The following is a 14,516-nucleotide window of genomic DNA, read 5'->3' on the forward strand; positions in this document are numbered from 1 at the left end:
GTGGAAAGAGGTTGTAAAGTAACAGGAGAACATTACATAACAGTCAGTGACTATTGTAAGATTAGGAACATAAAACATAAAACACACAAATACCTGATGTTAATCACTGTTGTCCAGTATGACAAAGGAGTACTGTCTCTTAACCTCCACCACACCCTCTCCGCAGTGACCCTGATTTGAACAATACAGCCAGAAGTAAATCCATGACAAGATCCAGCAGGCCTACAGCCTGGACACTGTCCTGAACGTCTGCCCTGTTTCCAAACAACATTCTTGTCTTTGGGTTTGTGAAGGGGATCAATTCAAAAGGCTCAAGTCCAAATGAAGTCACCGATGTTAAACTGTCAGGTTAAAGTTGGAGGTGTTTTCTGATTTTATCAAGTCAAATCTGAAGTCATCAACGTTGTGAGTCCAGCAGCAGTCCACTTGCAATCTTTGTCTCGTCTTAAATTCTGGGTTGAAATAATAAAATCCTGGTCTGAATTCAGTCATTGTAGCAGCTCTGTGAGGCTGCACTTAGGCACAGCAGTTTAGCAGGTATACTATGTTTACTATCTAGACTATCTTGGTGGTAAATGAAAAGTCATTGGGATGCATTGTCAGGGAACCTTGACTGTCTGTACAACATTTTGTGTTGATCCATTTCATGTTGAGATATTTCACTGAATCAGGGAAAACTTTGACCTGCTGTTGCTAGAGGAAAAGCAGATAAAAGAAGACGGCACCAAGTTTTTATTGATGCAACATTTTGACCCGCAAGCTCTTAGGAACTTGCAAACATCAGTGGGTGGACAGCCTCTCCTTTTCCTTTGTTGCTCTTTGTCTAGCATCTGCACCGTACTAGTGTTGGATGTGCACACTATCCATCTTTTTTGAAAGTCAGAACGTCACCAAAGTCATTAGGAGCCAAACTCTGGACACCATGAATATCTTCCAAATTTCATGCCAATCCAGACATTTCACTAAAACACAAAAATATCAACCTCAAGGTGGTGCCAGAGGAAAAGTCAGGGGATCAACAATGTCAGTTAGGCTTCATCTTCTGGGGAACATGAATGTCTTTACAACATTTTATACAGTTCAACAGTTGTAATATTTCAGTGAAAGTGAACCAAAGTGGCGGACTCATCGACCGACACTGCAATCTGTTGAACCTCTAGAGTAGCTAAAAGGAAATGAATCACTAAAAATACTTGGAAATTCTCTTCTTACATGTCTTTTTCACTGAAATCTACCCAGATTATATAACAGGTCAGGCACGCACACACACACACACACACACACACACAAACGCACGCACACACACACACACACACCTCTGGTACCTACGACACAATGGACAGGGTTGCTCTCTTTCAAGATTGTCCTCTTTCTCTTCTCTCTGTCTCTTGTCTCTCAGAAGAGAAACAATCTGGTGCAGGATGAGAGGGTCGAGCAATCAGCAGAGAAAGACATATCCATTTCATTCCCACTTTCCTGTGAGTGTGTGTGTGTGTGTGTGAGAGTGTGTGTGTTGTAGCTGCAGGCTATCTCAGGGTGTCAAAACAGTCTCTACTGTGTCTTGTCTTTTCTTTTCACAAACAAAAACACATTCTTCAGCATGGACACCTATCACAATACGTCTTTCCCAAAGCTCAAAGGTGGATCACAGACTCAACCTCATGTTTTGTCATTAATAACAAGCTAAATGTGTTCAGTCTCTCTTAAGCTACATTCAAAGTATTTTACAATTTAATCCCATAGATTGTGTTATTTCCATAATATGATAAAATAATTCAAACGGCAGTGATTCCCTCTGGCCTGCAGGGGGTAACATTACACCCCCGGCACCATCTGCACACTTGTAAAAACTCCAGTGCCTGTCGGACAGCTGACTACTGGACTTGTCTTAGCAAGAAAAGCCCAGGTGGAACTAATAACATTAACGAGGGCTCAGTTCCATTTTAGTGTCCCAGGAAGCCGAACTGCTGAGCAAATGAACCAAACATGGCAGGTGATTTCACTCACAAGTTGGGCTAGGAATTACATGAAGCCACTCAACTCTTATAAAAATAATAGCAGGAGAGTGACGGAGATGTACACACCCACACAGTCCTGAGAGGACATCTAATTAGACAAAATAATTCAAGTCACCTGTGTGGGTTCACCTACAGGGCTTTTAATGCAACAATAATCCAACAAATTTCCACTTAACAAACTACTGTAATGAAATTTAAATGTAAACCAGACAACAGTGTGAATGAAGATGTCATATTACATAATAATAAGTTGAATTTTCATTATTTATTGTTTATATTTTTCTGTATTTTGATAGATACTTTGTTACATAGTTATATACAGAGGTGAAAAAAAAGGAACCAGATATTTTACTAATAACATTGTGCAAATAAACTGTTACAAGTAATATTCCTGCATTCAAAACTTTATTTAAATAAACGTATTAGTATTATCAGCAAAATGTTCTTTAAGTATCAAACGTAAAAGTGAGAATTATGAAAAATGGCTCCACTCTACATTATATCATATTACTGAATTACTATTACAGATGCATTAATGTGTAAACAGCATTTTATTGTTGTAGGTAATAGAGGTGAAGCTAATTTGACTGAACTTGTTGGACACCCTCACAAATCATCTTGTTTTAGAGCCCGATCATATGTTCTGTATAGAAAATGTGAATCTGCAAAGTAACTGTAGCTGTCAGATAAGTGTAGTGGAGCGTAAAGTACAATATTTCCCCCAGAAATGTAGTGGAGTTGAGGTAAAAAGGTGCATAAAATTGAATTTTTTTAGTAGAAGTACCTTAAAATTATACTTGAATCTACTTGTGTAAATGTACTTTCAACCATAGATAATATATTAAGATAGGATCTGACAAAAAATTATATCTGCATATTTTATTTTATTTACTAAGCTTTATTTAACAAACTAAAGTAACTAAAATACAAAAAAACTAAATACAAAAACTCAGACATATATAATATACAATAAATACAATAAGGGGAAATTGCTGAAAAAAGAATTAGATGCTAGAGACTGTGTGATGCTTGGCGATGCTTTTTCAATGTGCTTCAAACATTCTTGACCTCTTTATCAGGTCTTTGATTTCAATGTATATTTTTAATAAGATAATGGAAACAAAAAAACTTGAAATGTGGGGTAGATTTGCAAAATTGCCTAATAATATAACTAAATTAATCATATTTTTTGGGAGAAAGGAATACCGCCTCTAAATATTTCTCCACATCTTTCCAAACTTCAGCAAAAATTCACCACAAGTGTATTAACTCTTCTTCTTTCTTTCAATAAATGTTATATAAGTCAGTAAATCTTCCAGTCATACTGTTAAAGATATATATTTTGGATTTTTAAATGAATTTCTTATTTTTATGTATATATTCAGTCAGTCTGCATTCTCTGTTAAAGCTGCACTAGAATGAAACTCCATCCCAGCAACTATTAGAGAACTGGACACATCTGGTTTATTTAGAGCTCATTTAAAGAAATGGTTAATTAGTACTCAGCTCTGTCAGCACTAAAACTCAATTGCACCTTACTGTCCTCAGTCTGCCTGTGCTGAACTTCCCTTGCTGTCTGCTGTCACCTGTTGCTATCATACTATTGCCAGTCTGCCCTCATGTAGCTGCATGTATGTCTTATGTCTGTTATTCCGCTTTGCATGTTTCTGTTAGTGTCTAATAATGCGGCATAATGTGGCCTTATTAACATTAATATTAATGTTTATTTCATGTTTGTTTGTTTTTTAAATGGTCAAATCTATTTAACAGTTAAGTCATTTTTTTATTAACTATTCATTAAAGTAAAGATTGTAGATTCCTTACCGGCCTAATTAGCTTACAACCATGAGTGACTGTCCCATTTTACCTTACCAGCTGTCCCATTTTACATGACGATGTTATCAGAGTAAGGTCCTGGTTCTTGATGTGTTTGAAGGTCCAGAGTTTCTAAAGTATTTTATTTGACAACATATTTTCTTTACAGAAATATAGCAGAGATACATAACAAATCCTAAAAGTAACACTTAAGCTAGCTTTCAGAATTCTAGGGTTTCTTGGTAATCTACCAAAAAGTGTCCCACATTACTTAACTTCATCCATTATATTTTATGTTTGGGGCGTGCTCGTTATTTGACGCCACGGGGGCGGGGCTTCACTGAATATTCATTGGCGTGCGGGAGAGACACCGCACGCCAGGAGAGAGGCTGCTGCTGCTGCACGCACACAGCTGGATGGATAGCTGCGTCTCCGCCGAGAAGGATGTGAATTTTCCGCATTTTCAAGTTTGTCACTATAAGAAAGCAGCGGCTGGACTCGGCTCGACTCACGGGTGGTGTAAATAACGACTGGACCCTAAACACAGCACGTCTGAAAACAAACTGCTTCGTTTTAATGAGCTGATTTTAAGAGATTTGACCAGAGAGCGACTGTCCATCCGTCCGGTGAGCTGCAGACAGACACAGACAGCAATGATGGAGTCTATCTTAGACAGTTTAACCGCAGAGAAACTCTATCCGTCCGGAGGGACCAACCTGTTGGACCTGGAGGAACTCAGCGACGGAGATTTCCTCACTAATGTGGTGAGTCCCTGCGCTAATTGCATTCATTTACCCAGCTTGTCTTTTGCTTTTCATTCATTGATAATTGATAAGTATAAACTGTCCAGCCGTGCTGTCTCTCTGCTGGAAGTCAGCTGTTTGGATTTAAAGTCAAAAATCAAACGCACCTCTCCTGCCTGTTCCGCCCGGAGCCGGACCTTAGGAGGGCGGTGTGTAAGAGATCCTGACTGACATCCGGGGCTCGTGCCCTTTGTGCGTATGTGTGTGTTTAATTACGTTATGGGTGAGACTGGGAACACTGACTGGCGAGTTACTGGTTAACTTGTGTGTGTGTGTGAGCTGACAGGTGTTGCAGTCCTCACCTGTGTGTGTGTGTGTGTGTGTGTGTGTCCTGAGCAGAATCTGGCCTGTGCACAGCTGGTGTGTGTGCATACACTAGACTATTAATTGACCAGTGTGCAGTAAATACAGTGGCTATTAGTCTTTCTTACTTTTCAATTAACTCTTCAAGTGTTTGCTGTACTTAATTGTTTAATACAGTTAAGGCACATTTCTTAATTTTGCTTCCAATTACCTCCTATAATAATGAATGTTTTAATCAACTCAACCTGTAACTAAAGCCTTAATGAATACTGGAATCTGCTGGATAATTGAATATTTTAATTGACTTAAGCTACCTCACAGGTCTAGTAGGAAAAGCACAGGTGTTGCTAATAACATTAACAATGTTTCAGCCGTCCCAGTGAGCCAGTATAGACCCTAAAATTGAAGCAGCTAGATGGAATTCAGACATCATTAATTGTATTATTGACACATGTGCTTTTCCGACTATGTCATATCAAAATGTCTTCGGTGAAAAAGGCCTATTCTTGGAATTACATAACTAACTTTTAGTTAACTCTTATCAAACTCTATCTATATAAAATGTGTCCTGGCAATGCGCTGTCAAATCGCAATTATGCATGCCATACTTACTGCTGTTACCTTAATTAAATCTTGTTCAACTAGCTGAATGCTGCTGCAAAAATAATCTCTCTCTCACACACACACAGCTTGTTCACTTATAACTCGGTTTTGCAGTTTAAAAAAAAAAAAATCTCCCAGAGTGCAAAGATGCAGGAGACACATACAAACTGAAGAAAATGTTAAGATAATTAAATCCTCTCTCTTTCTCTCTTTTCTACATCACTAAATCCCCTTGAAAAAAACACCTGTTTCCACCAATCCTCTGTCCGTACCCTCATCCAAAAACAACAGGTTACCGGGGGCAACAGCTGCATGCATCATCCCCCTGTTGTAGCACCTTGCGTCTTTTAATTTCAGCAGAGGAAGACCCTGTGGCTGTAATGACACAGGATGTGGTTGACAAGAATCATGCTTGTTCATCAGTGTTAGACAGGAAATAAGTATTTGTTAAAGAAGAAAAGAATCATCATGGAGAATTGACAGTTTATTGCCAATACAGTGACTATACTGCATGTAAACACAGTCAAATCTAATTGCAACGAGAGGATTGGTACCAGCCCTTAATTTATGCATTCCTCTTCATCCCACCCTATTTCCAAGTGTGCTGTGGGTGTGTCATGCCCCTCCAGCCACAAAATGCCAAAAAGTACAACGACTGTGCCCTCTGTTGCACGGCATGCTTGACCGAGCTTTGCACTCTTAATTTACGGAAACAGGGAAGACAGACTAAGAATCATTTCATTGCAGCACACCGAGAGGTTAATGATAAAAATCACAAAGTCAATGGCTGTTAGCAGGAAGTATACTCTTGTCTTACTGTTCTATCACTCGCTGTCTCTTTTTCCACTCTGTGTCACTCCCTCTTTTCTTTTCTTTTTTTTTTTTAAACAGTGCAGGTTTTTAAGCAGACCTCTATTTTAGTCAGTGAGTCAGTCGAGCAGTCTGCTTGTGGTTTGTACCCCCACCGTCTCTGTTCTAAATAAAGTTGTCCACTCTGCTGTGAAGCCACTAGGCTGGGCTGTACCACTGAGGACATGGGAAAGTATGGCTGATTGGCCATACTGCTGGATGGCATGCTTATACATACTTTCATGCCGTGACTGGACCAAATTTAAATGTCTCCTTCGTTTTAAATGTGTTGTATGGACAGATGCCGATCATGAACAGCATCACAGACCTCCCTCTGTCGCTAAAGTCTATGTTACTGTAATAATCAGTGAATTTCTCTTTCTCCATCTTCAGTTTTGTGTCCAACTCTGGTGTGAAGCTTTCATTGCAGTGGTATGGAGGAGGATTGGGTGTTCATGGGAGCGCAGTAGTGGCTCTCAGCCTCAGCAGTGGACACTAGCTTGTGATCTACTTTGGCTTTTTGACTGCAGACGATGTCCTAAAATTAAATTACTCGCTATATGGCTGGCAATATAATATACACATTTTCTCATTCAAGTAAACTGGAAGGTGCGGTACTGTACATGCATGACATTAGCCCTAATACAAGGAGGTAAACATTTATTTGAAGTCTTGTTTCTGTCCACTTGATTATTGTAAATCTAATATTCACTCTTCTTTTAGCTCACATTGAGTTTATCAGAGCTTTTTTTGGTGCAAACTGTCACTGCATCTAGAAATGATGCTAATAACAGCAGTGACAGTGACTCAAACCATAAAGAACCAAAACAATGAGCTGAAAAACACCATAAAGTAGAGTCTGGTGATCATTTTCTGTTGGTTTGTCACTATGATCGACCCCTTTAATGTTCACATAGTCATTTCATCCAATGTTGATCTACAATTGTTGATTAAAGCAGCTTTAATGTAAGGACAAAGAGAAAAATAGAGAAAGTAAATTAGAGTAGAATAGAGAGAATGTCGATATGAATCTGGCAGATGCACAGATGAGTCGAAAGTACTAAAGTTGGCGGAGACCACTGCCACACTGGACATCAGTTTTTTATCATGTCTTTGATCCACAGACAGTTAAAAACTGGTGGACACAGTGACATTAGCTCAGTGGCACAGTGCAGCAGGGATTTACACACTTCCTGCTCTGTGTTTTGTTTACATCATGTGCACCAGATGGTTTGAACAAAATATCAAGGATCACGCATGGATAACATCATTCACCACATGCTGGGAACTTCTAACAGGTTGGAGCAACTCTGCAGCTCTCTCCTTCATCCTGGAGTAACTTCCCACATTGAGAAAGTTTGAAAAAGTCTAAAAAGTAAGAAGAAATATGGGTCAGTCAGGACTGGTTTCCTGCTCCAAGATGTTTGATAAATACAAACCCAGAGTGTGTAATCATCCTGAACAAATGCAGAGGCAAATGCCACGGTAACCACGGTAACCACGACTCATTGCATTGACATTTCATTAACTGGAATGAGAATTACTTTGAAACGCATCTGAGGGCCAATTTCAAAACATGTTGAGTATGAATGGAACAAAAAGATCCACATGAATATTGGAAAGCTTATTAAAACATGTGTAATGAATGTTAGCACATTCATTACAGGGCTGCAACTAGCAATTATGTTCGATCAATTAATCTGCCAGTTATTTTCTCGATTTTATTGTTTTGTCTATAAAATGTCAGAAAATAGTGAGTTCGGAGTTATCCAATCAACAGTTCCAAGCCCAGTTATTAAAAACACATTTGACTTAGAAATTCTGCAAATTCTCACACATATCTCACTGAAATCAGAGAATGCTTGGCTTTTTTGCTAGAAAAATAACTTCATTATTAACTTTCTATCAAAATATTTGCCAGTTAATTGATTAAACATGTAATTGTTACAGCTCTAATTCATTATATATTGAATATATTAGGGATCAGTAGGTGCATACAGACACACATTTAAACACACATGCACACAAAGTGAGGTCAAGTAAGGACGGTGCAGTGAGTTCAAGTTGTGAGGTAGTCAGCATGTATTCTATTTTATTCTATTCTACTCTACTCTAGCTTACATGTGTATAAAAAGCTATGGGGGGGAAGTTAGATAGATATTTCGGCTCTGCAGCTTTCCGCTGATGCACACAAACACACACTTTCTTGTTCTCCATCTATTTTTTTTTTTATACACTTCCTACTCTGCTCCTTCTTCTTCTTTTCTTCAATCTACTGTATTCTTCGTCCATATTCTATTCTGTTCTATTTTATTCTATTCTACTCTCCGTTCAGACCCTGTACTCCAGCTTTAAAGTGACACACCCATCTCATTTGCATGCTGCTTGCAGATTGGCCGCTGAGCTGCCTGAAGGAATGTGAGCAGGCATGCAGCAGCGAGTGTGTGTGTGTGTTTGACTGTGTGAGGAGGAAAAATACTTCTTCTTCTGTTTTACTGGGAACTGTAGCTCAGTTCACTTCTGTCTCAAGACACACACACACACACACGAACCACCTCCCTCCTCTCTCACTTAAAATGTAGCTCAAGTGAAGCCAAATACATCCAACCCACAGCAGCCACTATTATAGCGGCTTGTCCTACCTTTTTTTTCTCAAGTCGCCAGCCAGTGCGGAGACGGAAGGGGAGTTCAGACGCACGTTCCAGTTCAAAACACACAAACAAATTCCTTCCAGTATTTATAATCCACAAAAAAAAGAAATAGGAACTAATGTCCTTCTGAATATAACTGAAAAAAATAGATGTGAGTTCAAAGCATCAATGCAATCCTACAAAATAATGTTCCTAATAATATTCTCTTTCATGTCTTTCTTTATTCTTTCTTTCCTCCTATGTGACCAACGGGTTCTTGATCTAAAAAAGCTTTACTTGGCTCAAGAATCAATCGTGGTTTAGAAACCGTCCTCATTCAGGCTTCCAGTTATAAATCCCTCCTTCATGTAGGCCTCACTTCCTTTTATTAGGGGTCCAGTATCATGTGGGCCTCTGCCAAGTAGCTTAACCTGAGTGGAGGGGGGGGGCATATATCAAACTGAATAAATATAGTAAATTGGCTCTAACAGCTACACATCACCACATTGCCATTTTAAAAAATCTGTGGCAGTCAGAATTGTAGGATAATGATATTTTCAGGTCTCTCACAATTGTACTTTCACTTTTCACTGCAAAAAAAATCTTCATCTTAACCAGTCATGTCGTTTTTTATTGACTTTGAATGTCTTATTGAAAACCAGTTGAAATGTCTGCCAGTGGAGCCTTAAGATCACATCAGTGTTGCATTTTGCATATTTTAGCCTAATTTACTATTGGATGTGAACTGTTGAATGTGTGTCTGCCTTTCAGGAAACAGTTGATTTAAGGTCATTGAGCCCATGATATGAAAGTGAACTTGGTGCATGGAACACTGCATTGCCAAAAACAATCATTGTGATGGAGAGAGTTCAAGTCTGTATTGACTGATTGACTTCTAAAGAGTGAAATTCATGGGTGGTTAATATAAAAACATGTAAAACACTTGTACAGTCTTTTAAGTGTAACCGATATTGACACTCATTTATAGAAAAGTCCTGAAACAAGGGAGAGAAAGTCAGGAACAAACTTATTTCTCCACTGGCAGAACATTTACTTCATCAAAAAAAAAAAACCTGTTCTAGCTAACTATTCAATTCAATTCAGTTTTATTCATAAAGCGTCAAATCACAGAAGTCAGGGCACTTTTCACATAGAGCAGGTCTAGACCGTACTCTTTATTTTACAGAGACCCAACATTCCCCTGTGAGCAAGCACTTGGCGACAGCGGCAAGGAAAAACTCCTCTTTAACGGGAAGAAACCTCAAGCAGAACCGGGCTCTAGGTGGGCGGCCATCTGCCTTAACTGGTAGGGTAGAGAGAGAAAGGGAGAGGGGGACAGAGACACAGAGAATCACAATCATAACAATTAACAAAAATAATAATAATAATAGAAATATGAGTAATAAATGATGTCGGTCCCAGCAGCCATAGTCCATGGAAGTCTGCGATCCATAACTAGGGGTCCACGACCCTGATATTCATTAGTGTAGTGTTTATGATATGGCAGAATGAAGCTATTGCTTAAGATTGTGGCTAACCTTTACAAAAGACAGCAGTGATGCAGCAAATATGTGAAAATCATTTCATGTAGAGAGGAAGTCTGTCTAACATAATGGAGCGTTTCCTTCAGTCTGATGTAAGAATGCAGCATTCTGATTTCTCCAGTTGTATTCATAGTGCCTCAGAATCACCACATCTTCAGTAACTCAAGTTAAAGTCTAGTCCAAACAGTTCACATTTAACATTTGCATGGAAAGTAAGCTCATATTTTTCTTTATTTTACCTTTTTAGAGTCATAAAACACCTCCATAATTAATGACAATCACAGCTTATGGCAGCAGAAATCTTACTTGAATAAAATGTACCCCTGAATCGGAAACCAGCATTTAATAGCAACCAGAATCGCAAGAGATTAAATCCAAATGTTGCATGATGCTCTTAAGACTGAAGACACTGTGCTATTGATGCAGTGATGCTCTCTTTCCAGTTGACTCCTGTTCATTGCTGTATCAGTAAATGTTCTCCCCATGCATGTGAGCACACGATCCATCAGCTGTATGATTGTTAAGGAGCAGGAGGTGGTTCCTCTCACCAACAGATTATTACTCCACTGGTATGAAGGGAATGACTGCTGCAGCTCATTGGCAAACCTGCAGGTGTCTCTTAATTCTTATGATCCTCCAAACTTCACATGCAGACCAGTGTTGGTGATTTGGTCTTTTTCTACATATTTCACCTGAACTAGGGCAGCAGCCAGATGAGTAGAGAAGAGAGAGATGTGTTTAGACTCAACACTGTTAATTACAGGCATAACTTAGTCACTCCCTGCATTTATAATTACTCCTCACGTCTGTCTTTCCCAGCTCTTTCTCTATGTGGTTTACACCTCAGCCCCATCCCCCCCCTAACAACACAACAGCACTGAAATACTCTATAAAAACCGTCAACTGTTTTCCTTCCCAATACGACTCTTTTCCCAGCATAGAGGGAAGTGTTAAGGTAATGAAAGGTCTGGACCTCCGTTCCTCTGTTCACACTGACAGCAGCTGTTCCAGCATCTAACACTGAACCACCCTGAGCTCATTAACTCTCTGTCCTAATAATAACAGCTCCTATTTCTATCTCTCTGTTTATCTCTCTGTTTCAAAGCTGTGCTGTAGAGGGGCAAACATGATGCAAATATAGGTGTGATGTGGATTAGTATCACAATGTTCTCAAACAAGAAGAAAGTCGGCTGGATGCTGACCTTCTCTCCGAACAATAGACTGGTCAGAAAATCATTTTATCTGCCTACATAATTAGACTGAGCATTCATAGTCTGTCTGATTATTCAACACTGCAGCTACCACAGCAACAGTTTCATGTGGTCAAGTCATCCAGTGCTTTTCCATGAATGACTTTTCTTATAATATTATGTCATTGTTAAACCCTTAAAGGAGACATATCAAGCACATTTCCAGGTCTATATTTATGTTCTGGGGCTCTACTGGAATATCTTAGCATGATTTAAAGTCCATAAAACTCCTTATTTATCTTATACTGGCTTTTATGCAGCCCCTCAGTTCAGCTTCTGTCTGCAACAGGCAGTTTTAGCTCCTGTGTCTTTAAGGCCCAACTCTTGATGAGCCCACTCTGTTCTGATTGGTTAACTCCCGGAAGCTTCTGACAGCTCAAGAGGCTACGTAAACAAACAGTAATAGTAGCATTTCACTTCTTTTTCTCTTTCTTTACTCAAAATGTCAACATGTTAGAGCCCAAATCCAATCCGAAATATGTGAGTGGACAATGCAAACAACCTTAGTGACAAAGATTACGTAACAGACAGACATTTGTGGGCATGCGTGAACGATCTGACGTCAGTTCAATGGGGAAGTAGAGGTAACATTGCAAATGGAGCGTTCAGAGCAGGCTCAACTCCTGGCTTTTGACTTGAAGGCAGCATTTTTACATATAATTACCTCAGGTTTTGGGGCTTTCACCATATTTAACATAGACATCTGACATTATAACTGTATAAAAATTACAGAAAATCACAAAAACCATGTTATGTTCCCTTTTAATAGCTTTTTATAGACTGAATCAGCCCTTGAGGGGCTCCTCATGGCTTAGGGGTTAAAATGCAGACCATAAACTGCAATGTCAAAGTTTTGTGTTGCATATCATTTCCCTTCTCTTTCCCCTCATTTTCCTGTCATCTCTCTACTGTCAGAATTGCAAAAATTCAACCAGACCGTGATCGTTTGTGTATTAAATACTTGAATTGAATTGCCAGGTGCAGTCATTTTTTTAAATTTCTGTTGCATAAAGAAAACGATTTATTTTCGAGGCCTTATCAAGGAAAAGGTTGTACATAGTCGAGTGACAGACAAATGACTGCGGAGGGGGAGGTGTTAATTATAAGGTAGCAGGAATGTTGGGAACGTCTGATCATTTTAATGATTTCTTTTGGCTGTTATGGTAACAGACACAGAGCAGTCCTCCTCCAACTGATGGCCGCAGTGCATGGTTTGATTTCCAAAGAGAGATATAAGAGATGCCAAAACTGTAAAATAATAAAAAAAAAAACATGTCTCAAATCCATCAATCAATGCCTTATATCTCATATTTAGTGCCTTTAGGGTTTGTCTGCATGAATCAGTCGACAAATTAGCAGAATTTCTAACTGACAGATTTCTCTCTGAGTTAATGAACTGAAACAGGAGAGTCTGGGAGATGTCAGTGAAACTGTTTCTACATGTCTAGTCCTGAGACTAGATATTCAGCCAGAATAACTGAACATGCCTGCATAGGTTTAGAAAAATATAAACAGCGCTATGGGTACACGCCAGGTGATGGGGGGGAAAAGAAAAAGATTAGCCACAAACTTGGCTCTGCGAGATGTAGGTGAGAGCTATATCACAGGATCCAGGTGTGTTAGGAGGTGTGTAAGTGAATAGCTAACCAGAGCTAACATGACACAACAGGATCACTAATAGTACAACTGGAGCTAGAGTTATATAAGTCTATGCAGTAAAATGATAATAATACAGTAAGCAGAAAGCAGCATAAAAGCTAATACTGTGCGGCTACTTTGAGCTTATTTCAGAGCATTCATAATTGTTTCAATTATGGACCTTTCTCTTCTTCTTCTCTTCCCGTATGTCTCCCATCATTATCCCAATTTCACCCACATTTCTCCACGTAGGAAACTTTTGGCTGTTTATTTTTGGGTAGCTCAGTTTAAATGTGACCTATATTCCTTAATGGAGCCGAGTTAAAGGGGTAGTGTCAAGGTTATTTAAAGAGCTATTGTTCCAGCATTTAGTGAAAACAAAGCTGCTTTGTCAGTATTATTTCTGTGCGTGTGGGTGTGTTTGTTTATAATTGAGTGAGTATTCACTTATGTGTGAAAGAGCAAGTGAATGCCGGAGCGCTGAGTGTATGTGCAGAGCACACACCTTTTTGGAGCATTGTGAGACTTTGTTCAAATACAAATATAGATATGGCTCCTTTCCATCTCTGTTTGTGGTGAAACACCTCATAGTTGTGGAGTTGGATAGATAGTTTTTTCTATATGGTAAATATAAGATTGCATAAAAGATGGATGCATGCATGAAAAGGATACGAATACAGAGAGTGAACAAAATGACAAGAATAGTCTGGCACACTGTGCAACTTAATGGATTAATAAAGCCATAAACTGTTTCCTTAGCTAAACTAGCGTAAAGCTGCCATTTTTAAACACTACATTTCATTTTATTAGTATTATTATTGTTGTTTAATTGCTAAATAGCTATTAATCTTCTATTAGTTTTCCTAATTAATTTGTTGCAAAGCTTTTTGTGGTTAAGCCCTAGATCTCAAACTTTCCTCTCATCTCACTGTTGATATTTTCAAAACTCACCACAGTTCACAGCTGAGTTTCATAACATCATCAGTTCCTTATGTCATGTGCTTCTGTTATTTTAACCCCCATCTGTATGTCTTCCATATGTGTCTGTATGTGTGTGTGTGTG

The 14,516-nt window shown here is 38.9% G+C and overlaps 1 protein-coding gene across 1 annotated transcript in view; it reads left to right on the forward strand.

Moving 5' to 3' along the window:
- Positions 1 to 1,490: 1,490 nt before the first annotated feature.
- creb3l1 (cAMP responsive element binding protein 3-like 1) overlaps positions 1,491 to 14,516 on the forward strand; it is a 39,566-nt gene continuing 26,540 nt past the window's right edge. The window contains exon 1 of the mRNA XM_067583781.1: positions 1,491 to 4,597. Coding sequence (XP_067439882.1) covers positions 4,487 to 4,597 — 111 coding nt within the window. The 5' untranslated portion in view covers positions 1,491 to 4,486. The remainder of the gene's footprint in view (positions 4,598 to 14,516) is intronic.

Source organism: Thunnus thynnus, chromosome 24, assembly GCF_963924715.1.
Source record: "Thunnus thynnus chromosome 24, fThuThy2.1, whole genome shotgun sequence".
Taxonomy (NCBI): Eukaryota; Metazoa; Chordata; class Actinopteri; order Scombriformes; family Scombridae; genus Thunnus; species Thunnus thynnus.